Genomic DNA, 25,107 nt, shown 5'->3' on the forward strand with positions numbered 1-25,107 from the left:
GCAGTGATGTGCTCACACCAGGTTCTGGGAGGCAGCAGGGTAAATCCCAAAGAGACCTGGTGGAAACACATCCTGCTGTCACCTGGTTTTAAAAAAATGGGAAGTGCCACAGCTGTGAGGGGACAGAAAGCACTGGGCAAAGGGGATGTGTGTGGCAGCAAAGTGATGCTCTTTCATCAGCTAAGGGTGACATATGGCCAGGCTGCCCATTATGTAGCCTGTCACAACGACTGGAATTAAGAAAGAAAAGAGGAATTTAGGCTCAACAGCTTGAGAAGCTGCTATGACTTAGCATTTACAGAACTCGGTTAATAATACATTAAGGTTGCAAAATGTTCTAATAAACACTTATTTCTGGTCAGGCCATTAACAGCGGGGACACTAGTTCCTTCCAGCAGCACGGCCAGCTGAAGAGTACATACACAGTGAAGAAACAGCAAAATTGCTTGGGTGGGTCTTGTACCGCAGGAGCAGAAGGGTCAGATGTGAGCAAAGATGTACTCAGGAGTAAGAAAAAAAACCATTTTGATGACAGGAAATTGCATGATTTATAGTTTCCCAGACAGAGGGGGAATGTGCACAACTGACAGGTCTTTAATAGTGACTTGACAGAACATGAGAGGGCAGGGCTAGAGCTGGCACTGCTGCCCGTCAGGTCAGCCTAGGTGATGCTAGTGTTCACCTTCCCACCCCTGCATCAGCTGATTCCCTCCTGTCTTTGCAGGACTGATTCTAGAATAGTTGCTACTTTTGTAGCAATGTTTGCAATTATAATAAGCAATTTGTACAGCTTGCTAAGTTTGTCCTTTTTTTTTTTTTTTTTTTCCCTCTCCCCCTCCACAGATCGGGAGAATCAGTCTATGCTGATCACGTAAGTGCTTCTTTTTTGACTGATTTGAGACTCTGTTGCTGTGAAAAACTTAGAAGAAAAAAAATCCTGCTGAACTACAAGCTGACCCTTGAAAGCTCAGCTGAATCGCCCAGAACTTGATCCAGGCCAAGTTACTGGCAATTTGGCCATCTGATGGCTGCCTTCAGCCCCGAGGGAGAGGAGCAGCCAAGGGCTGGATGGAGGCTGGTCCATCCCTGATCCCCATCTGGTGATCATCCCAAATAGGCTTTTAAACAACTCAGTAGACAATTAAAGAAGCTTCTTCCAGGGTTTGCCTTGCTGTGGCTGCCCTCTTCGGACACGGAAGACTCCTTTTTAATGTGGTTGCTCTTGCTGCAAATTATAGTTACGAATGTTGTGTAGACATGTCTAAAGGGAGGGAGTTGACCAAGGCAGTAAAGAAGAGGCACATCGTTTCCTGGCAAGCATCAAAGATGGAGAGTTGGGTGTCTCTCTACACAGTTCGCATGTGCTCCTGTATAATGCTGGCAAATTAGTGCAGCTTTTCTGCAGGTTTTCTAGCTCATTCGCTGTATGTAGGTGTACCTCAGATCCTCAGCCCAGGTGCCTGTAACAAAAGCTTCATGCCCTTAAAGGCAGCTCAGTGTAGTGTGGGTTTGTACGAGATTTCTGAGCCCAGTCACAGAAAGAATGCTGTCAGAGGCATTCACCTCTTCATTCAGTCATTTTAATCTGCTTTCCACGGAAATAGCCCAACAGCAGGCTGCAGAAATGGGAGTCAGCGGTCCCGAGAGCAGCCTGCGTGGCGGGGTAGCTGGCAGGACAGAGGGTGGAAGGATGAGTTACAGCTGTTTGAGCAATGCCTCTGTTATCTTCCTCCTTCCTTTAGTGGAGAATCCGGTGCTGGCAAGACTGTCAACACAAAACGCGTCATCCAGTACTTTGCCACGGTGGCAGCCCTGGGGGAGCCTGGTAAAAAGAATGTAAGTCTGCTGGTGGCTCTTTCCTCTCAGACTCCCACGGTTGTGTACCACTAGCCTCACAAGTCTGCATCCCGGATGCTAGACCTCGGCAGGCATGGTTAAGAAAAGAAACTGGTGGGAAAAGATACTGGTGTTTCTACGTGGCATTACCGAGAGCATGCAGCTCTGAAGGTAGCAGGGCAATGCCCACCTGAACGTGCCACGCTCCAAAGGGAGCAGCAAAACCACTCCCGCTGCTGCTTTTTTCTAGGAGTTTTAGGTTTTGTGTGTGTTAAATATGCTTATTGTTGTGTTAAAGCTGGCCAAAAGATGAGAGACTGATGATTAAGAAGTCTCATTTTTATTTCACATAGAGAGCAGTCTTCAAAAGGACTAGGATTAAAATTTCTCATCAAAAAGTCTGTTTTGTTGAAAGCCTTTTTTTCCACAAAAAAAGGAATATTTTGACAAAAGGTATTTTTTTTCAATCAGCTTTTCTGTATTTTTCTTTGGATAAGTATTGTTCTGCTTCTAAGTTCCTTCTAAGGTCACGGTGAATGCTGTATTTGTGCTGCTTTTAATCTCATCTTGCTATGAGCTTGTTCACTCTGAGCTTCATTGCACCTGAATGGTCAACACTTTTTTGTGGTGAATTTACCAATTCCTGTGAACTGTATTTACACGGCCAAAATTTCAGCCAGGCTCAGATTCTGTACACGTAACTCACATCACCAAAATTTAATATACATTCACACAAGGCCTGCAGGGCTCTCTGAACACATGACAGCGTGGTCCAGAGCCAGCATTCTGTGTGTGCTGAGCTTGGTGTCTGAGACCTGGTGTGCTCTGGGAAAAATCGTGCAAATAACATACTGCAGCTGGAAGATATTCCATGTAGTTTATCAGCTCAGGTGGCATTTTCATTATCATTACCCTTTTTTTTTCTTTTTCCCAAATAATCCAAGAGTTCAAGGGCAGCATGATCTAATAGTCTAAAACTTGTCTGTTTGCATTTACATTATTTTATTCTTACCACCTGGCACCAGTCTCTTCTCCCTGTCCAGTTAGTTAGCCTTTGGGTTCATTGTGGAACGTCTCCAGAGCAAAATTAGGCAGATGTTTGGAGTGGAGGTTAAAGCAGCAGGCTGGGTAGGAACAACGCTTGGCTGTTTTGTGATGTGCGGTAAATGCAAAGAAACAGTTGCAAGTGCTTTTGGAAGCAAGGATTCAAAAAGCCCTGCAAAAAGTCCTGCTGGTGCGTTGGTGCCCATTAGACATCTGACCTTGCTAATCTTTATCTTCTGTAATGTCCTTGGTGTTAGCACTCACATTCTCTCTCTCTCTCTCTTTTCCCTCCTCCATTGTGTTCCTCTTTCGACAGCAACCAGCTACCAAAACTGGGGTAAGTCATCAGCTTTGCTATTTTATCTTTTCCACGTGCAAATGCTACTTGGCTCTGTCGGTCCATGTCACGAACCGCAGCATCTCGCTTTGCGCCGTTCCCTGGTGAAGGACCCCTGGAGCCCAAGCACATAAAGCAGTTCGCTTCAGCAAACTGAAATTTGTGCAAGTGACAGTTAATGCTTTTCTCATCTCCAAGAATCCCAAATATTACAAGTGCTGAGTGCCTTCAAATCTAATGCGTTTCAGTGCTCGTCACTGCCTTCAGTAGCCCTACACACATCCACGTGGATGTCCCCACCAGCTTCACGGTCCATGGGAAGACATGGTGACCTCTTTTGTATGCAGATGGTATAAAATATGAGATCCACAAAGCGAAACAGCGGGGAGCAGCAGAATGTTTGAGGCCTTTTAAGCACTAGAAACTGACTGATGCTGATGCTGTTATGCCATTCGCACTGTGCCACCCCCGGGGTGAGCTAATCCCATCGCTGCAGGGGCTTTTCTCTGGGAGTGAATGTGTGGCTGGCTTAGAGGTGACACTGAGTTTGTGGCCTGTAGGTTTCTCAATACTATTTCGACCTTGGTTTCCAGGGAACCTTGGAGGATCAAATCATTCAAGCGAACCCAGCCCTAGAAGCTTTTGGAAATGCCAAAACTCTGAGAAACGACAACTCCTCACGTTTTGTAAGTCTGTAATGTAAGGCAAGGATGTCCTCTTCAACAATGGCCAGTTAGTAATGTCTCTGTAGTAAGCCCTTTGTAAGTTGCTTCTCATTTCTTCTATTGTAATGGGTGGATTTCCACATAGTGGAAGAGTAACAGAGTAGGATCTAACCAGGAAAAACTAACCAGTGAAAGGATTGAAGATAAAAAGGAACAAAGGTAGATCCACCCTGAATAACTGTTTAAACTGTACGTGAGGGGAAGACAAGCAAAGCCTAGCTTTATGAAACCTTTTGAGCTGCAATGGCAGGTCTTCCCCAGGACCACCTCTGCTGCATAGCCTTATTTTTCCACCACATTTTCCACCCGCCTAAGTCATTCCCGTGCCCTGTGATAGCTCTACTTTGTCATCAAGTGTCAGAAATGGTCAGAATTGCACCGAGGTCCCTGCTCCCTCCACATGTCCCCCCTCTGCAGACCCACACACGCAGCAGTGCTCCTGCCTTTGACCCGCCTACCATCCATCTACCTTTTTGGCTGAATAAGCTGCCCCCGGCTTGTCCTCAGAGCTGACATGACCTTGGGCCTCTCCTCATCTCCATCAGGCTTGCAGGAGAGCAATGCCCTCGGGAGCTCTGCCTCTGCCCCATCTGGCTGACGTTGGCTCAGAGGTCTGGAAGAAATGGCAGGAGGATGACAGCCTGAGTTTGTAGCCCTTGCTTCCCAAAGAAATCCAGTCGAAAATGAAATTGGAAGGGGTGGAGAGGGTCAGGGGTTGTAAGCAGGGTTGAAAAGCTACACAATTGTATGAGGAGTTTGTCAGCTGAATGGAAATTAATTATTTAAAAGAGTTCATGTGTTTGAATACGAGAAATTAAATGAAAATGACTCAATTTTTATGAATTTGGGGGGATGAATATGCAAATTATTATATATATAAAATATATATTAAAAATAGGGGGAAAAGCAGTGTAAAATCACAGTACCCATCTGATGTAAAGAGTTGCACGTCAGTTAGGACTGCAAATGAAGAGCAGTGTAAAAAGCAGCCCGTGTCCTGTGCCCAGGCGTGTTGCTCCGAGCCCTGCTCTGCAGCAAGCCTGCATCGCCAAGCTGGAAGCCACGTGCGTTCCCCTGTCTTAGCCTGGCAGATAAGTCCACTGTTATCCTTTCCCCGCAAGCTGATTACATAGCTGCACGTATGGATTTAGGCTTGGAAAAGCGTAATATCATTGTCTGATACTTCTCATTGAAAATCTGCCTGTGCAAAGCCAAGGAGTTAGCATAAATGGGCTCTTTGGGCCAAATGATTGCCTGCAAGCAGCACCCTTTGTTTCCTTCTGTGTGTACTATATGCACTAATTAGAACATTCTTCTCTGTGAATTAGGGTAAATTTATCCGAATCCATTTTGGAACCACAGGCAAGCTGTCATCTGCTGATATTGAGATTTGTAAGCACAAAACTCTCTCCTTTTACAAAATATAATTGCTCATCTGGAAAGCTTGGAGAGCCATTCTCACTGAATTTTCCTTTGTGCAACTAGATTTATTGGAGAAATCCCGAGTGATTTTCCAGCAACCGGGTGAAAGAGACTATCACATCTTCTACCAAATCCTGTCAGGAAAGAAGCCGGAGTTACTAGGTAAGCAGCATGTGGAGCCGCAGCTTTTAAGAATCAAACTTCAGCTGAACAGACAGTGGCTGAGGAGGGGGCAGGGGGCCAAGCCTTGGGCTTCCACTTGGTGAAACTGCACTTCCACTGTCAGATGCGCTCTTTTAAAGCTGCCTTTTAAAGATGCTGTTCCGACGGCAGCAACAGAGACTTTTTTTCTGTGATACACTGATGCAGGTGCCCTAGCAAGTGAAGTGGTATGATGGATCAGTCTGAAGGGAATGAGTCTTAGATAGGACTTCTAAAACATAGCGTTATGAAGGCAAAAGATGTCACACCAAATTTGTGTAATCCAAGGTCTCGAAACATCTGGAAAATGCTGTGCCTCTGACAGCATTTGTGATGATGAAACTTTAATTGCCCAGATTTTCATGTATAAGGAGATTTGCTTATAAGTCCATGAACAAAAGGTAGTTTCTTCTTTCTGCTCCAAATGCCTAAACTGGCATCCTAGCATGTCGTGCAGCAAGAGAGAATACACAAAGCTGCCTGCTGCTGATTTCTGTGGTGACTGCCCCTTCTGAGCTTCCCCTGGCTGCACGCAGTCCCACAGACCTGCTGGAGGAGAGCAGGGAGCAGATGTGCTCTCTCTGCTCCCAACCCCAGAGCTTTGAATAAAACCATCACTAGTTTTTAAGTGATGTGGTTTGCTGACTTTAATTTGTGCTCTGAAGGAACACATTTTATAAAGTACATTGAAGAGTCACTTTATTGCTCTGCTAAACTCCTACTAAGCCATAGCAATCATAATCTGTTTTGAAGGTTTATTATCCTGACGGTGTGTGGTGAGGTCCCTAACCTTCTTAGCTCTTACATGGCCTTATTAACGGTGATTACGGGAAAGATTACAAAGAAGCATTGCACTGAGATTCCTATGCGAACCCCTGTGCTGGGAAAATATGTTCTTTCTTATAAATCATCGGTCTGTATACAACAGCACACCCCTTTCTGGCCAGCAGGAGCACGCCTGCAGGCTCTTCAAGGGGCTGGAACCGATGGGGATCTTCTGTTTTGTAGACATGAAATGTATGCATTTGTATATAAACACATAGGTATCTAAATATAGAGAAGCATAAATATAGAAAAATATAAATGTAGTTAATGAGTACTTAACCGTGACTATATAGCAAAGTTAAACAGACTTAGAATATTATTATATATACACATATATTGATAGGCATATATGTATATGCATATGCGCATATTTAGACATGTAGGCATGTGTGTACATATATAAAAGATTGAAATCTAGAGCAAACCTTGGTCTGCTGAATGTGGGTGAAACTTTCCGTTGGTTTAGGGAAGCAGGACTCTCCCTGTAGTTTTGGAGCCAGCTGGCTTTCTAGGAAACAACTCTACATTCTGGGGTTTAGATGTGAAGGAAAAGGAAAAGGGGGAGAAAGAGACACCCACATTCAGACTTTTGTTCATCAACAGCCAAGTGTCTTCTGCCAAGAGTCCTGGAAGTTGCTATTTTTGCGAGTCTGTTATAAAAGAGGGAAACCGTGTCCACTGTCCCTGTCTTGGATCACACTAAAACCTTTTTCTCCTCTGTACTTAGATGGGACTTTTACCCCTACAGGCATGCAAGGCAGAGAGTAGGGCTAGATGGGAAATGACGAACTCAGTATGTTGCAAAACAGGCTTAACAGATGTGCATGCAGTATTCCCATATTCCTTTTATTCACGCTTTCTCTAAATCTTGGTCTTCTGGAATAGTAGAAGAAGAGAGTTGGTTGCTGCCCTGCAGTTGTAAAAAAAAAAAAAAACAAAACAACAAAACAAACCACAAACAACACAGAAAACAACTTTATACGGAGTTGTGCAGAGACAAATGTATGTCAGAGTTGCTTTTTCCATCTCCATTTTTGGGGGATTTCCTGAATGAAGGGTAGTTTTGACCTTGGCTGTTCTTTTACAGATATGCTACTGGTATCTACCAACCCATACGACTACCACTTCTGCTCACAAGGAGTAGTTACAGTGGACAACTTGGATGATGGAGAAGAACTGCTGGCAACGGATGTAAGCCTGTATTGATTTCGCTTTGTGCCTCATAGATGAGGTGCATGGGGGGAGGAAAAGTGGTGGCAGAAGCCTGTCTTCTGACACTGAAACTATTGGACTAAAGGGAAAGCAGAAATGGGTCTTAATTGCATGTGTTCATACTGCGAAGCACGAGGCCTGATAAACTATTATACTCTTGAATCTGGCCTTGCTCCATGTAATGCCCACGGGCACAACATTCTTATAATTAGATGTATAAAATGCTAGGTGAAGGGAGGTCTCCTCCTGCTCCCCAGCCGCTGCTGGCCTTCAGGGTGTTCCAGTGGCTGCCTTGTGTGGTAACGCCCCTTGGCAGGTTGGTAATGTCTGCCCGGCAAAGGTAGATCGCGAGGCTGCAAAATGCTGTTGCTTTTGAATAGGGAAGTGACAAAACACCTGCACTTCTCTTCACAGCAAGCCATGGACATCCTGGGGTTTGTGCCCGATGAGAAGTCTGGCTCCTACAAGCTCACAGGTGCCATCATGCACTTTGGGAACATGAAGTTCAAACAAAGGCCCAGAGAAGAGCAGGCAGAGGCTGATGGCACTGAAAGTAAGAGTAACACCTAAAATTACTCCTTCCCTTCAGAAGTCCAGCACGTACCATGCATTGCGTTGCAGCAGAAGCAGGCTGTTTGCTTTCATCTTGCACCGTGTAGGTCCTGCTCAGCCAAGAGTGCTGTGCTTTATTTGTAGCAGTGGCTTACTCAGCGGTGGGTAACCTGATTTAGTAGAAGGTGAATAGAAACAGTCAGAGTAACCCAATGTAATTCTGGTTTTGTGCCCATTTGAACAAAATGGTTGTAAAAACCTGTTGTCTTAGCTTTTTGTCTCTTACATGTCATCATGTCTTGCTTCTTTACTTCCTCTTGCACCTGAAATCTATAACCAGTGTGGAGATATGTCCTTTTCCCTGTGCCTGAAGCGTTTCTCAAGGTTCTTGCAGTGGTTGGGGTCTAAGGCAGCTAGATGGCCTTCTCTACCACAAAAAAAAAAAAAAAAAAGAAAAAAAGCACAGGCACACCTAACACACGTCATTAAAACCCCAAGGTCTTTATTCAGTTTCTCTTTGGAAGTGGATGTACTTAATGTTTTTTCTTGGCCAGGCATGCTTCCATGTGGAAGTTTAAACCAGCTGAAACCTCGGTTCTCTTGATCAGGTGCCGATAAAGCTGCCTACCTAATGGGAATCAACTCCTCCGATTTAATTAAGGGTTTATTGCACCCAAGAGTGAAAGTTGGCAACGAGTATGTGACCAAAGGTCAAAGTGTTGAACAGGTAAGGAGAAGCTTTTGGGGTCTTTGGATAACTGTCCTGCAAGCCTTGAGGATTCATCTGTAACATCTCAGGGAGACAGGCAGCTGCTAGAAATATTAACTCATACCTCTAGTACCTGTTCTCATTTTACATGCCCAAACTTGGGGGAAGAGACAGTGAAAGTGAGGGAAACTGGCAGATTGCCAAAAGCATAGTGTCTGGCCTTCGATAGGATTGTTTTTCTGATGTGTTAGTAGCAGCCACTCAAAGAAATCAGGTGCAGGAAAACCACATGGGGATTGAAATCTAATTCTGGATGAGAACAGTTACCGAGAAGAGTTGAGCCATGGATTGTTTGTTCACTCATCACTCATTCATTATTCATGTAATTTTAAGCTCTGTGTGACCTCAATCAGCTAAAGGTAATACCCACTTAGAGGTACCTCCTAATTCAGGGAACAGAAGTCCTAGGGTTAGCACCGCTGCAGCTGTGACAGTGTTGTAGAAGATGCTGCAGCATTTTGGTTAACGTGAAATCTGTTGTTTGAAGACAGGCTGTGGTACAGGCTCAGAAACTAGAAAACTGCTGGGGAGAAGTCTATCCTGTTGGTGTGGTTGCACCTGGGCTAAAAAGAGACTTCTGATGGACTCTTCTTATCGCCTGCTTATGCCACAGCATCCCTCAACAAGTAGAAGCAAATGGCAATGAGCAACTTGAGCACACAGACCTCCCCTATTCTGGCAGTAGCTCTGGGCATCATGGCTGGCATCCAGCCGGTGAGCTTTCTGGTACCTAACTTCCACGGCAATGTGTAAGACATTAAAATATTCGCAACTTGCTCTCCGGCTATTTCCCAAGAGGTACTTTACTAGCACTTTTTGTATGTATTAGTATACATACATATACATAACAATGGTTCGACAAAAAGCCAGCACAGGTGATGGGAGAAGCTATGTGTTGTGTTAAGTATGCCTTGGTGGTCATAAGAACCACCATGACATTTCATTTAAACCATAAGCAGGGATTGAAGCAGGCACTGAAATCCCTGTGTTCACAGAGTGGTGTTGTGAAACATGTGTTTTAGGTTTTGTATGCTGTGGGAGCCTTATCTAAGGCAGTGTACGATCGGATGTTCAAATGGCTGGTGGTCCGTATCAACAAGACCTTGGACACTAAGCTGCCGAGACAGTTCTTCATTGGAGTCCTGGATATCGCCGGGTTTGAAATCTTTGATGTGAGTATTAATGTGTAAGGCGGAAGGACATAACAGACACCAAGCCCCTGGGTGGTTATTCCTGTTTTCTAAAAGAACAGAAGGCTGTGAGCTGAGAAAGTTGTAAAGCAAATCGTGTATATGAGTTTACAAGGTTTTTCCATTAATAGATGTAGAAAACACTCATCATTTAGCACAGCTGAACATGCTGATAGTTCCTGGGGAGGAAGAGGGTGACAACCTTTAGCAAAGACAACACCTTGCATGCTTTGGGCTGTGTTTTAGAAGAATGTATTGTTCCCAATCTTTCTCTTTGAGAGAAAGCATCTTGTATAGGGTAAGATATTTCTTCCTCTTCATATAGGATATGTCTTCGTCTCGGTATAAGATAAGAGATACATCTTCCTCTCAATATAAGTAAAAAAATTTTTACAGTGAGGACATTCCATCACTAGAACAGCCTCCCCAGGGAGTTTGTAGAGTCCCCATCACTGGGGGTTTCACGCTGTGACTGGACAGGGTGCTAGGCAGTCTCATCTAGGCTCCCTCTCCCACAAAACGTTGGACCAGGTGATCTTTCAAGGTCCCTTCCAACCTGGGCTGCTCTGTGATTCGATCATCACTGTAAAGAAGTGTATGTGCATAAAGCATGTCACAACTTCTGTTTCTCAGAATCTGTCCCTGAAGATGTTTAATGCTGCTGCTCTGTGTTGCTGTCCGTACGCAGCAGAGCAGGGTGCGTTGGCTCTGCTCCGCAGGACTGCTGTGGCATGCTGCCGAAGGGAAGGGCATCCTGACAGACCTGAACAAATCTGGGCATGAGGCAGCCAGCAGCCTGCCACTGAACTCCCCCCTCCTATGCCTTGGGTGTTATGCCCAGTAGTCTCCCAACCCGCCACTGTGTAGAAGGTTTTAGCTATAAACAGTTTCCTTCTTGCTATTCCACCAAGCCCTTACCATCGTTAACTGTGGTGCAACGCTTCTTTTTTTATCTCCTCCTGCAGTTTAACAGCTTTGAGCAACTCTGTATCAATTACACTAATGAGAAACTGCAACAGTTTTTCAACCATCACATGTTTGTCCTGGAGCAAGAAGAGTATAAGAAGGAAGGCATTGACTGGGTGTTCATTGACTTTGGCATGGACCTGCAGGCCTGCATTGATCTGATCGAGAAGGTGTGTACGGCAGCTCTGAGGTGTATCTGCTGAATTGGTTTTACTCATGATGCTCCCTTGGAGGTGTCCTCAGGGCTCAGTGGGCAGAGTAGAGCAGACAGCAGGGCGGTTCCTGCCTTTCTATGTGCAATGCAGTATCAAAGGGCGATGGGTATCGGTGGTGACTTGGCTTCGCCTCTGTAAGTTTGCGTTACGGAGCCAGCAGTAACCACAAACTGTACCTGTTAGTCCGTATGGCTGTGTAATCTTAGGGTTTGCTTTTGTCTTTCTCTGTCCCTACTGCCCTTCCATTTACTTTATTCCCCATACGCTTAACATCAAACTTCATTTGTCAGCTTCTCAGGGCAAATGCTATGTGTCAGTACGTGCCCCATGAAACTCCTGCTCGTGACATTATATTGATGTGCAAGCCCTTTGTGCTTTGCCTGGAACTATTGCTTCCCTCTCGCCGCTTCCCCAGCATGGGAGATGCCTTTCCTTTTCCTTTTTTGCGAGTATAATGTGGTCCTGCTGGGGACAGCTGTCCCTTGCTGTATCGCTCTTTCTGCCACGTCTTACGTATGGCATGGCATCTAACCCTGCTGATCTGTGAGGAAAAATGAAATTTTAAGTCCTGCCTTAGCTGGAGTGGAAAGGCTGATTATTGAGTGCTCTTCTACTTGATCACTTTCCTCCCCAGGGGTAGGTTATCTGCACATGAACTTAGTCCCTCAAACAACCCGTCCAGTGCTAGGAAGCTAGTTCATCTGTTCCTGAAACATGAATGATAAAATGTGAGTTGGTCCAGCTGCCCTGAAAGGGAAATCAGACCCTTCCTGGAAGTCATCATAAAGCCTCCTAAGGCAGAAGTGACATACTGAATAGCCAAAGGTGTGGCTACTATTTAACAGAATAGTCCAAGGCTTCCTCCTTCAAAATATCAAAAAAAGATATTTTGCAGGCTTAAAATTCCATCAGGCCAGACTTAAAAGCTGCACAGCTACCGAAAGCAGGCAGCCTAAGCATGTTCCAATGAAGATGTCCTTAAATCCACAGCCACTGGGAATCCTGTCGATCCTTGAAGAGGAGTGTATGTTCCCGAAAGCTACAGATATGACATTCAAAGCCAAACTCTATGACAATCATCTCGGCAAGTCACCTAACCTACAGAAGCCCAGGCCTGATAAGAAAAGGAAATACGAAGCTCACTTTGAACTTCTTCATTATGCCGGTGCAGTAAGTTCCCCTGCTGCAGGCTGACTTTGTATCGGGGTCTTCCAAGTGGGGTTTGGCCCATAGCGCACAATGAGGGAGGGTGGGAAGGATGAGGAGGCGACGAAAGGAACGGTCAGGAGTAAAAGCCTCAACTCTCTCTGCACAAGTAGTGCAACACAGTGAGGCACCACCAGACTCCAGGACTCCTGGTCCTTGGATACACAAATAAAACGAAACAAGCTGAGGAAGGCTGATAGCGCTTTTGCCAAAAACATGCCTTGCCTTGCCTTTATCACTTTTCTTGTAATCAGGTTAGGATTAGTATTTAAACAGCAGCAGCATCTAACTTTCCACCTTGGTTCCCTGTACAAATGAACAGAGTAATTTCTGCCTAAATTCAGGGAGGGTTAAAAAAAAACCAAAACAAAAACCAACAACCAAAACTTTGATGTTCACTTTTTAGTCGCATTAGGACCAGCGCATCAAAGTAGCAAAAGCAAATGTGGTTAATTCTGCTGTGAAGGTTTAGTCACCAGGTCTGCTGCTGATGGGGTGAGCGGGAATACAATCCAATACTGTGATGCCTGAGCCAAAACTTGCCCAGTTCCAGAGCTTGGCCACCCAGTTTGCAGGCCAGACAGCCAGACAGAATTTGAGAGGGACACAGGAAATTTTTTATCAGACTAGAGTTGATATGAAGCCTCAGCACAGCAGAGCTGGAGCTTACCTGATGCTGTTAATTTCAGATTATAATTGAACATTAAGCTAATTTTGTATTCATTAAGAGAAGTCATGCCCATCTTGGTCTTTAGCTGTAGTTGTTAATGCATTCAGCAAAGAAAATTAGAATTTCTATCCCCTTGAGGTACTAATAATAGAACATATTTTTCCACTAAACAGAGCTGTGGCGAAGTCCTGGAGTTAGATTTTTAATTAATAAGTTTCTGTCAGAAAACCTTAATTATTTCAGTGTAGCATGCTGTTGTGAAATTATTACTTGTGCATCTTATACTTCAGCAGTTATTAGTAGGGTTCCTGGGGCAGTGATGACCTGGTATGTCTATGGCCAACCGCATGGAGAGTCCCTGGGAAGGTGTAGGGACTGGACCGTCTGGAAGGGCTGTGCAGGATTTGGATGGTAATTATTAGGAAGAGAGGCTCAGGACCTAGGGAGCAGAGAACTGGAGGGGGAGAGCTGAAAAACCAGGTGGCTGTTACCACTTAGAGCACAGCACTTTGCAGAAGGTCCACTGGTTCCAAGGCAAAGTCTAAAGAACTACTAGCTGCTCTGAAGAGGAACATTTGCAACCTCTGGTTTGTTTTCTAAACCCTTGCTGCAGGTTCCCTATAACATCATTGGGTGGCTTGAGAAGAACAAAGACCCGCTTAATGAAACCGTAGTAGGTATTTTCCAAAAATCATCTAACAAGCTCCTGGCAAGCTTGTTTGAAAGCTATGTCGGCGCTGACAGCGGTAAGCAGCATCAGCTTCCGTGGGTTTTCCTCCGTTTCTGGGATGTGTGCTTGGCAATGAATTGCAGAGAGAAACCAATTCTCTCTGCAGCAATTGACTTAATGCTAAATGAGGCATGGACTAATTATTTAGATGCGTACAGCATCTGTAGGAGTTTGCCAGTTACACCAAGGAGGCCATTAGCTCAGCTAGCTTGAATGTGTAATACCTCTGAGCAATTTTGGCAAGGAAAGCTGTGTGTTGTGAACGCTCCGGTGGGAGTTTGAGCGTGTGAGCGTTCAGATATGCAGACAAGTATTGCACAAAAAAATTTTGTACATAAATACCTACGAACAAACACAGCTCTTGTTTCCCACGCCGTAGTCCTTATTGCTAGCCACCTTGAATTAAATAAGAAATACAATGTTTAAGAGAGAGGTTTGGAATATTTTATTGTGTAAGTGGCAAGCAGACGCTGAAGGTACCTGAACACCATTGGCCAAAGTAGGTTTTGCCAATGCATCTTCTTTATTGCTCACTGCTGGGTTTTTGTTTGTTTGTTTGACAAGACTAATTCACACAGAACTGTTTTATTTGTGAGAAGACAAGTAGAAAGCATCCAGAAAATTGATCTTGAGTAAATAAGACTGGCATTCATTACAAAGACGTAGCTCTTCAGTCCTGAAGTTGAAATCACTTACAGCCTATTTATTAGCAACCCCGTCTCCATAGATGTTGTCGTCATGAATCATGAGGTGCTTTGAGGAGGCAAGCAGGCTGCAGACTTCATAATGTGAATAAGAGACGGAGATGAATGTAAATAACCAAAATCTTGCCTCTAGCAAATTCTTGCAAGTTACTAACTGCCTATTTGCCTGCAGACATTCCTGTCTGTCTGAATACTACCTTGCTTTTCTTCAGTGTCAGGAGACAAGAACAGCCTGTCCAGCTCAGCCTCCTCCAGTCTCGGCAGCGTCACTTGCAGAAGGGGGCAAGGTTGTGGATAAATCCATCAAGCACATTGCACTCTTCGCTTCACCTTTTTATGTTGACTATTGTTGACAGGTGACAGAATGCCAGACCTCCTGGGAATGATCTAATGGTCCAGTGTTTAGAAAGCTGCAGCAACTGCTGTACATTTTTGGGTCGTGTTTGGCTCTTGTGAAACTTGAAGAAGGTCACATCAGAAACTAGCATTCCTTTGGAGGGTCTGAGTGATTTTGACTCTGAAGCTTTAAGCAAAATTCAGGCAGTGCAAAGCTTGCTATAGATAAAGTTATAAATATTGATTTCCCTCTATTCTAGACAAATATTTGCACATATGCATAGCAGACGTGAGAATCAGTGTCTTTACAGTACAATGTACAGTATGAATTTTCTATAAGCATTAATTTTCTTTAGCTTTTTCGACATCGTCTCACCCTATAGGCTTTTTAAGGAACTACAGAGAACTCTGTCTGCCTTACTCGTGTTTACGGACTTTCTGCATAACAAGTGATGCTGCATAGGTCTGAAAAGCAAATGCCATTCAGAAAGCTTCCAGTGGCCTTTGACAAAAATCAAACTTGTCTGCTGCACTGAGCTGCAAACGTGTGATACATCACAGCTGATATTCTGAATGTTTTGCTTAATACTTGAGCAATCTGAGCCATCGAGTCATTAGCTATGACTTTGCCTTTCATTCAAAGGGAGTTGTACTATCAGAACAGGTTGTCTATCTCCCGTGCCCTGCCTGCACCTGCTACTGAGATACACATTGTGATTTTTATTTATTTATTTATTTATTTATTTTACCTTAGCTGACCAGGGTGGAGAAAAGAAACGCAAGAAAGGGGCCTCTTTTCAAACGGTGTCCTCATTGCACAAGGTTTGTGTACTTTCTCCCCATCTGACAGTTTGAGTTAATAAATTGAGGTGGAATGTTAAGGATTGTCATGAACACAAAAAAATGGAAATCCAACAAGAGAATTTGATTTGAGCCTGGGCTATCGACCTTGAATGCGCTGTTCTTAAAACTGCATGTGGGAGGGGCCAGTACATCTTATCTTCTTGAAGCATTCAGGAGATTAGTGATATTTATTCTATTTGAGAAAGTATCATAAAATGTCATGAACAATGTTTATTACTTATTCCGTGGCTTATAGCTTCGTGCATGTCTTTGGAACAGGAACTGATTACAAGCAATCTGCGAGTCCCTATGAGATTCCTGTTTGTAAGTGGATCGTAGGGTTAGAGCAGTCATGGAAAACAAAGTTGAACGGAGTGGCAGATAGCTTCTTTTCCCCTAAGTAATTCCCTGCTAATGGTGTGTGCTCCTGGTGGAAGCTGTTGTTAGGATCATGCCTGGGGAAAAATGGGGCCCGTAAATTTGCCATGAGCATCATTTCATATGGGTAACACTGAGGAAGCTGTAATGCAGGGGAAGGAATTGGTCACCTCCCACTAGTCAGGTCATTCTATCCTGTTTGGAAGTGCTCCTCATGAAGGGAAATCAAGGGGAATGGAGACCTGTGTCTTACTAGCTGAAGAAGTGTAAAGATAGCTGAAGGACCCCTCAGACAGTAATTTCATCTAATGCCAGCCCACAAGGAGCTGCCAAGTACCCAGCTCACGGTGTCTCATTTACCATCCTGGCTGGCGTACGAGACATTTTCAGTTTGAACAGTTGAGCTGATGGCATTATATTCCACCTCTGATGGTCTCCCTTTTCTGCTTACTAGACAAAACTCTTCCCGCAGAGCTTGGTGATCACTGGTAGGCACTGACTGATTGGCTTCTTCAAGCTAGCCTGCTGCCTGCCGGGGAGATGTCTGGTTAAGATCAATAAAGGGAATATGTTTGGCCAGGAGGATAAAACCCTAGCTTTCATGAGGAACAGGTGGGTCGGGCGAGAGCTGTCCTCACTGAGTGGGGATGTGACGAGGCAAAATGCAGTTGGCTTTCCGGACATGCTCCGCAGGGTGATGCTGCATCTCGCTCACTGTTCATCTTGTTTCTGACACTTCAGGGGTTGTAAGCAAAATATGTGCCTTCTTAAGACCTTTCATAAAACCCATGTGGATTCCTATAATAAGGTAAATTTGTACTTTGGTTTATTTGAACACATTTCTCTGTAATAATTTTGGTAAGCTTATGATTTTTTTGGAGACTATTTAAAAAGATGACCTTAATAATCTTAACAACCAACAAACCAAAGAAATAAGTGACTGGAATTCCAGTAGACCACTAAAGCTAACTGTGTTTTTAATATGTCTGTTCTAGGAAAATTTAAATAAGCTGATGACTAACCTAAAATCTACAGCCCCTCACTTTGTACGATGCATTATCCCCAATGAATCAAAAACTCCAGGTATGGAAAACACAACGGTCTTAAAATTTTAGTATATTTGAACTATGTCATTCCAATACTTACTTCCAAGTCACCAGATCGTACTTTAATACTGTCTGTGTTGTTCACCTTATCCGGTGGTGTTGCTCCATCAGGAGATGACTCATATTTTGCAGTCCCCTCGGTGAAATGGCGTTTAAGCCCTGTGGAGAAGCTTCATTTAATTTAGCCTCGTTTTTCCCCTGTAGGTGAAATGGATGCTTTCCTTGTCCTGCACCAGCTCCGCTGTAATGGTGTCCTGGAAGGCATCCGCATTTGCCGTAAGGGTTTCCCAAACAGGGTGCTTTATGCTGACTTTAAACAAAGGTAATGCAGAGCTGCGTTGTCTCCTGTCCTAATGCATCAGTCAAAATAAGCTAAGCATGCCCTCTCAGTTTTTATTCGAGGTATTTTATTCCATTCAAGTTTATTCCCCATTCAGTTTCCCTGAACATGGAGGCAGAATTCTGCTCTTATTGTGTCTCTGTAGACGCAAAGTAGGAAATCACCCTAGGTGACTTTTTTATTTTATTTTTATTTTTGGTTTGTTTTGGGGGAGGGGGAGGGGAGGGGGAAAAGCAGAATCTAGGCCAGTTTTACTCAATGCTCATCTGTTATTAACAGGTACCGCATTCTGAATCCAGGCGCGATCCCAGAGGATAAGTTTGTGGATAGCAGAAAAGCTGCTGAAAAACTGCTGGCATCTTTAGATGTTGACCATAACCAATATCGTTTCGGACACACCAAGGTAACCCGAAAAGACCACTGTGCTTATGTAAAAAGAAAACTGATGGATCTAGTATCTAACTTGCAGAATAGGACATTATGCCATTTCTGGTGGAGGCAATTAATGAAGGGTTAATAATACAAGGAACCAGTAATATAGCAGCAGAGCAATATTAATTTTTAAGCTGTGCCAGAGGAATTTTCTCTCTCCGGCTCCAGCTCCCACAAAGCTTTTATCACAGCAACACCACAAGTAGCCACAGCAGCAGCTGATGCTCCATACCCCGCAGTACAACAGTAGCTTATTTAATATAGTACAGGTACACTCAAACATAGGCGGACCACAAGATCAGCTGCAGCTTTTGAAATGAGGCCATGTGCAATTACGACACGATTGCATTAGCAGGGATCTCTGGGAGCAGGGAGCTGTGGTTCGGCTGACCTGCTCTGAACCCTGCCACAGCTGAAAAGTACTGTGGCAACAAAATAGTTTGGTCTCTTCAAACCCAGGGAGATGAGACCCGGTTTTAAAACAACTTCGGAACTGATGCAAGCAGTATTTGTCCCTCCATACTCTTTTACTTTATAATGTGTCTATGAAAATACCTTTCCAAACCATTTCAGTAAGGTCTATGTGACTCTGGAATAAAATCATTTGTTATGGTGAAATGACATCTGTGCATGTACCAGGTCTTCTTCAAGGCTGGTCTCTTGGGTCATCTAGAAGAAATGAGGGATGAGAGACTTGCGAAAATCTTAACAATGATCCAGGCAAGAGCACGTGGCAGACTGATGCGGATTGAGTTTCAGAAGATTGTGGAACGCAGGTATGAAGGCACATCCTTAACTCTGAGCAGATAATAGCCGTTACCATTTCATTATGTGTTGAATAGAGCCATTCTTACAGTCCTTAAGGCTATAGGTAACTCTAAATTAAAGGTTTAAGGTGGATGTATGATGAAAACAGTAGCAACTGTATATTAGTTTCCTGCAGCTCTGGTAAAAATCAGATTTGGAAATTTTTTGTGTCCCTGAAACCCAAGAGATATGAAGGAACTTTCTTGTATATCTTGGGACCTAGTACAAGTTCCTAACATTACTGAGACCAAACCTGTAAAACTGACTGAGAATGAAAAAAAAAATCTCACTTTCTCAATTCAGGCTAAGCTTTAGGGAATCTTGTTTGTTTCCTTCTTAAACCAGGGACGCTCTTCTTGTAATTCAGTGGAACATCCGCGCTTTCATGGCTGTGAAGAACTGGCCCTGGATGAAGCTGTTCTTTAAGATCAAACCTCTTCTGAAGTCTGCAGAAACTGAAAAGGAGATGGCCAATATGAAGGAAGAGTTCTTGAAACTGAAGGAGGCCTTGGAAAAATCTGAAGCCAGAAGAAAGGAACTTGAAGAAAAGCAAGTCTCTTTAGTTCAGGAAAAAAATGATTTGCTTCTTCAGCTCCAGGCTGTGAGTAAACACATATATTCATATATTCATTAGATGTTCTTTGAAGCTCAAAGCCTTACAGGCCAGAGTGTTAGTGCAATTCAACTAAAATAAGCTCTCGGCCTTGTCAGAGTCTTGCTAAAAATCAGAACAGACAGAAATTCTCATGTTCTAGCATATAACCAGGTGGGCCAGCAGTGCAATTCTTAGTAGGTTCTGCCCGAGGCAATGTCCCTGGCAGTTCGATATGGGAGTAGTCTTATGTGTGATCAGCCACGCTCCTCACTGTCTCATCCTGCTCCGTTAATTACCTGTTGGTCTCGTCTTCCGAAATCAGGAGTAGGAAATTTTCCTTACGCTGCTCTGCAGCTTTGGATCAGGCCCCGTGGCCACCTCCAGGGTCGGTGACAAGTGAGGAAGAAAAAAGGCCAGGCAGTCATTGCTGTCCTCTCCTTGTGCCCCACCAGGAGCAAGACACTCTGGCAGATGCTGAGGAACGATGCGACTTGTTGATTAAATCAAAGATTCAGCTGGAGGCCAAAGTCAAAGAACTGACGGAGCGGGTTGAGGACGAGGAAGAAATGAACTCTGAGCTGACTTCAAAGAAGAGAAAACTGGAAGATGAGTGCTCTGAGCTCAAGAAGGATATTGATGATCTTGAAATAACGCTTGCAAAAGTAGAGAAAGAGAAGCATGCTACTGAGAACAAGGTACCTTTAGGACTTTGATGTGTCTTCAAAAGAGGTTGGGCATGGGTTACCTTTGTGACAGGAGCTGCTGGTCTTCTGATGGCTTCACACTGTCTGTTACTCAGGCCGTGCTGAAGGATCTGTACATACAGTTATTTGACCTTGCGAGGGAAAAAGTGTTAACTCTGAGCCTAAGTTTCCCTTTTTCTGAACCGAGTTTTGCTACAGTTCTGCTAAAGAATTATGTCTAGTTCAGGCATTTTTAAGTAAAGAGGTTTTTGCCGTAACCATGAGTTCCTCCAGCTTTTCATCTTAAAACCCATAGATGTAAAGCTGGTCTCCTGCCAGAATCAGAAGCTCGAGTCTACCATGAGAGTGACGCTGAAAAGAATTTAGTATATTTGAAAGTAGTAAACCCACAGTGAGAACTGGCACACGTTGGCTCCCTTGATGGCAATTTCACTCAAAAAGCCACAAGGGGCTGGGGGTCAGAGAGGTCCCTTCCCTTCCACTGCCCTCTTGTGTACCAGTTCAGTATGGTTGTTTGGGCCAGGTGATGATGCTCCCTTTCTTCAGAGTCTTAGAAATACCTCTCCCTCTCTCACACAGGTCAAAAATCTGACAGAAGAAATGGCGACTCTTGATGAGAATATCAGCAAGCTTACCAAGGAGAAAAAGTCCTTGCAGGAAGCTCATCAGCAGGTTCTGGATGACCTGCAAGCAGAGGAGGACAAGGTCAACACACTGAGCAAAGCTAAAGTGAAACTGGAACAGCAAGTGGATGATGTAAGCTGGCTCTGCCTTCATGTCCCCCAGGCTTGTTTGTCCACCACTTAGAGCCTGAAATGAGTCTGAAATGTTGCAAAACCTTGAAATGTATTCCCGTCCTTTTAGAAACGGTCGAGGGTTTAGAAATGGAGTCCTTGTACTGTCTGTAAAAGGTATAATCAGGAACGCTATAAAAACTCATCTGTGCAGTTCAGCCTTTGAAAGGAGTGCGATAACGAGGGAGAATCCACTCCGTTTGCTTTTGCCATTTATCTGGCATGAAGTCAAACAGAATTTTGCTAATAAGAGAACTGCAATGCTTGCACAAATGTAAAGCATGGACAAACCCTTATGTTACATTTCTTTAGCCCGTATGCCCACTGGCTGTGAGAAAACCAAACATGTAACAGGATGCTTGTACTTACGTACTTCTGGTTTGCAACGTGCTAGAGCTCAGCACAAAACTGGGCTCAGCGTACATCTGGCTGTTGCAAACCATCTGTGTTCAATGTATTTAATAAGTAACTTTGCTCCTAAAGCTCGAGGGCTCACTTGAACAAGAGAAGAAAGTGAGGATGGATCTAGAAAGGGCAAAACGCAAACTGGAAGGGGATTTGAAGCTGACCCAGGAAAGTGTAATGGACTTGGAGAACGATAAGCTGCAGATGGAAGAAAAGCTAAAAAAGTAAGAGTGATTCTGTTGTACAAAGTAAAGCGGCACAGTTATCTGTGTTATTTTGGTGCCTTCAAGTGTGTCATCCTGCTTTGATGGCAGCTAAAAGAAAATTCCATGGCGAGACAGTGTATAGCCAAGGAGGGAGGGAAAATCACTCTTCCTTGTGCACAGTAGAACATTAGAATTCATTATAGTTGCCAGCATTTTTAAAAAAAAAAAGTTTTTTGTGTTTTTTGTTACTTAGAGGAGAAAGCTGGAGGAAGTCTCTAAAAAGTTGTTCATCCTAACTAGCTATGATGGTATTGTTGAAAGATCTGACTCTGAAATATGTTTTTCCTTTGAGTCTGAAAAGAATGTCACTTTTGTATGACATGAAGAACCAGAAATACTATTGCACAAATGCATGCAGAGTCTTGACTTGGAAACTGCTGCTCAGGAGGAGATGCGTTTTCATGCAATTCACAATACATGAGGATTGCTTTCATTTTTCAATACATTAGAAGTTTTATTGAACAATTCTTTTTAAATTACAAAAGTCAAACTTGAAGCTACAGGCAAAATGGTCACAGTAGGATTCTCCTTTCCGTGGCAGGAAAGAATTTGAAATGAGCCAGCTGAATTCCAAGATAGAAGATGAACAAGCTGTAGTGATGCAGCTGCAGAAGAAGATCAAGGAGCTTCAGGTCAGCTTGCTTCTTTCTCATGCATTTTAGGATTTTTTCTTTGTGCCTCGCTGAAGGGCTTTGCAGAGAGTTTTCAGCTCTGCTTTGAGACCCGAAGCATTGCAACTCTGTAGCTTCCCAGACTGATCCCTTTTCCCCTCAGGATGCTCGCTCTTATAGTGTTTCCTTCCCAGCAGCAGGACATATGACCACAGAATGCTGGTGATTTCAGGCTCTGGTGTTTTGCTTTAAGCAAAATACTTTTTTTTTTATTCAAGCAAATAATATTGTTCCAAAGCGTGGAGCTGTGGGTGGATGCTGGGGAGGAGTTCAGCAGTGATAAGCATGGATTTGAAATCTAGGGGAAGGGTGGGCTCAAATGCATGGGAAGTTTTCAACAGAAATGAAAAGGCCAAAGAAAGTCAGCACAGCTCAAACAAGATGTCTTGATCCAAAATACCAGTTCTGCTTTTTTGTAAATAAAGAATGTTTGCGTAACCTGGATGTGGAGCATAGATTGGTCAAAATAACTGTTTCATAAAAAAGACTGGTCCCAACGAATATTTGTGCAATGCTACGCACTGCTGTATTTGAAACCCTGCCTTAACGCTCCTAGAGGGAAGTTACTTCAGTCACAGAGCTCTAAAAATGGGAACAAATTGTCCCTTTCAATGACAATTTGATGCTGCCACTCCTGCTGTCAAGTAACCTCTCTCATGGACTTCGGCCGAATGTCAAATACGTTGGTATAAGGTCAACACATTTGACCTAACTGTCTTGAACTAGAGCTTGTAGAGCAATCTACTGTGAGAAAAATGTGACTCATCATCCATACTCTACCTCAAGATCTGATTTACTGACACAAATGGGCAAGTCCTTTAATTGCTGTGCTTCTACCTGTGTTGTAAAGTGCAGGCTGGAAGAGGGTTTAACAATTCGTAAAGTGCTTCATGGTCTTGTGATGGGAATCCTCATGAAGGTGAGCCAAAGGTGCTTGTGTCTCTTTGGTAGGCTCGTATAGAAGAACTGGAAGAGGAGCTGGAAGCAGAAAGAGCTGCTCGAGCCAAGGTGGAAAAGCAGAGATCAGATCTGGCCCGAGAGCTGGAGGAGCTGAGCGAGCGGCTTGAGGAGGCTGGGGGTGCCACGGCTGCCCAGCTGGAGATGAACAAGAAACGTGAGGCAGAGTTCCTGAAGCTGCGGCGGGACCTCGAGGAGGCCACACTGCACTACGAAGCCACAGCCGCCACGCTGAGGAAGAAGCACGCAGACAGTGTGGCGGAGATGGGGGAGCAGCTGGACAACCTGCAGCGGGTCAAGCAGAAACTGGAAAAGGAGAAAAGTGAGCTGAAGATGGAAGTGGATGATCTGTCATCCAACATGGAGCAGATGGTCAAGGGAAAAGTAAGTGTCCTGAGGCTTCCCAAATCCCCAGAGGTCATGAGTAGCTAAGGCTGGGTGAAGGTCTCCCAGGACACCCGGTGGGGCTGGAGTGTTTTAGAAGGTCAGAGGGTGCCTAGGTGCACAGTGTCCCCCGCTTCCCCTGCTGGTGGTGTAACCCTTCTTACCTGGAGATGGGACAGCAATTAAGATGCCCTGTCTAAGACACATAGTCTAAAACACCAGTCCCAGGCATATTGTTTATGCATACATCTCAGAGCAAAAACTGTGTCCCTTAAATCACGCTCGCCCAGGCTGGTGATGACTGGGGCGATGCTGTCCAAGGCAGGGTATCTCCCACCCTAAGCAGAGTCCTCTCAGCCCCTGCCCTTGCTTCACAGTTTTGACCCACATTAGCAAGAAGTGCAAAGCAAACGCTTGCACGACCACCAACTGTATTTTTACTTCCTATGGCTGAACTGGGGGGTTTGTTTCCTGGGTAGATAGTCTCGGTAGCTTTCAGAGCACTCTAAAGAGTTCTTTCAGTGCAAGCAAAGAGAAGAAATTTCAGTATTCTGAGAGTTAGAAAACTGCCGTCAAACTCAATTTATGATAAGTGGCAATTAAAGCAGAATCAGTAGAGCAATTTTCATTGGAGGTGATTTTCCCATCTATCAGTTATGAGGAGGAGATGCCTGAACTTCTTAGGCATGTGATTGCTTCTGCAGTTCTGGCAGAGCCTTTTTACACACGTGCTGCCATGCAGAACGCAGTTCAGGGAAAACAGCTGGGGAAGGTGGTCTGACGGGGAGCCCCCTGGCCTGGGGATGCAGATACAGGGCTCCTGTTCCCTGCCCTGCTGCTGTGGTACTTGTGCCTTTGCTTTCTGCCATTTCTCTGAAAGATAAACAAAAAACCAGGTACGTTTGGATGGCTGGAGCTTCCAAACGGCTGCCTGGGGGCTACGGCTTGCTTTGCCTTTTCTCCTGATTCCCATTAGGCCAACGCAGAGAAACTCTGTCGCACTTACGAAGACCATCTGAATGAGACAAAAACGAAACTGGACGAAATGACTCGCCTCATGAATGACCTCACTACCCAGAAGACAAAGCTCCAGAGTGAGAACGGTATGTGCGTGTTCTGCCCGGACTGACCGTGTCCCAGTAATTCACCATGTGTGTGTCACCACTGCGTCCGTGTGGTGTATTGTGCAACGGCAGCTGCTCTGGAGGTGGCTGGATTAGGACTGCTGAATGGGGCAGTAGCTTTGTGCCTGTCTTCAATATCTTTATAGCCTTGGTGGGGGGACCTTGCCGTGGACCAGATTTCAAAAAACTCGCTATAACCATATTTACCAGCACACTGTGATACCATCTCATGAGCGGAAATGGATGTGTTGGCTAGGTACCCAGCTTCAGGAACAAGGGCATGTGCACTTATCTTGCAGTGTCAGAGGGAAGACGAAGGAGCTGGAATACTGTCTGTGTAAATACCGTCTGCCTCAGCATG

The 25,107-nt window shown here is 44.4% G+C and overlaps 1 protein-coding gene across 1 annotated transcript in view; it reads left to right on the forward strand.

Annotated features, from left to right (window-relative positions):
* The window catches only part of MYH15 (myosin heavy chain 15), a 69,804-nt gene that overhangs the window by 28,868 nt on the left and 15,829 nt on the right, over positions 1–25,107 (forward strand). The window contains exons 11-35 of the mRNA XM_037378205.1: positions 844–871; positions 1,743–1,836; positions 3,197–3,217; positions 3,811–3,903; positions 5,271–5,334; positions 5,428–5,526; positions 7,478–7,581; positions 8,017–8,155; positions 8,763–8,881; positions 9,946–10,095; positions 11,079–11,249; positions 12,285–12,464; positions 13,784–13,916; positions 15,695–15,762; positions 17,157–17,244; positions 17,472–17,589; positions 17,887–18,010; positions 18,679–18,815; positions 19,192–19,447; positions 19,894–20,136; positions 20,725–20,901; positions 21,423–21,568; positions 22,152–22,242; positions 23,233–23,622; positions 24,599–24,725. Coding sequence (XP_037234102.1) covers positions 844–871; positions 1,743–1,836; positions 3,197–3,217; positions 3,811–3,903; positions 5,271–5,334; positions 5,428–5,526; positions 7,478–7,581; positions 8,017–8,155; positions 8,763–8,881; positions 9,946–10,095; positions 11,079–11,249; positions 12,285–12,464; positions 13,784–13,916; positions 15,695–15,762; positions 17,157–17,244; positions 17,472–17,589; positions 17,887–18,010; positions 18,679–18,815; positions 19,192–19,447; positions 19,894–20,136; positions 20,725–20,901; positions 21,423–21,568; positions 22,152–22,242; positions 23,233–23,622; positions 24,599–24,725 — 3,360 coding nt within the window. The remainder of the gene's footprint in view (positions 1–843; positions 872–1,742; positions 1,837–3,196; positions 3,218–3,810; positions 3,904–5,270; positions 5,335–5,427; positions 5,527–7,477; positions 7,582–8,016; positions 8,156–8,762; positions 8,882–9,945; positions 10,096–11,078; positions 11,250–12,284; positions 12,465–13,783; positions 13,917–15,694; positions 15,763–17,156; positions 17,245–17,471; positions 17,590–17,886; positions 18,011–18,678; positions 18,816–19,191; positions 19,448–19,893; positions 20,137–20,724; positions 20,902–21,422; positions 21,569–22,151; positions 22,243–23,232; positions 23,623–24,598; positions 24,726–25,107) is intronic.

This window comes from Falco rusticolus, chromosome 2 (genome assembly GCF_015220075.1).
Source record: "Falco rusticolus isolate bFalRus1 chromosome 2, bFalRus1.pri, whole genome shotgun sequence".
Lineage (NCBI taxonomy): Eukaryota > Metazoa > Chordata > Aves > Falconiformes > Falconidae > Falco > Falco rusticolus.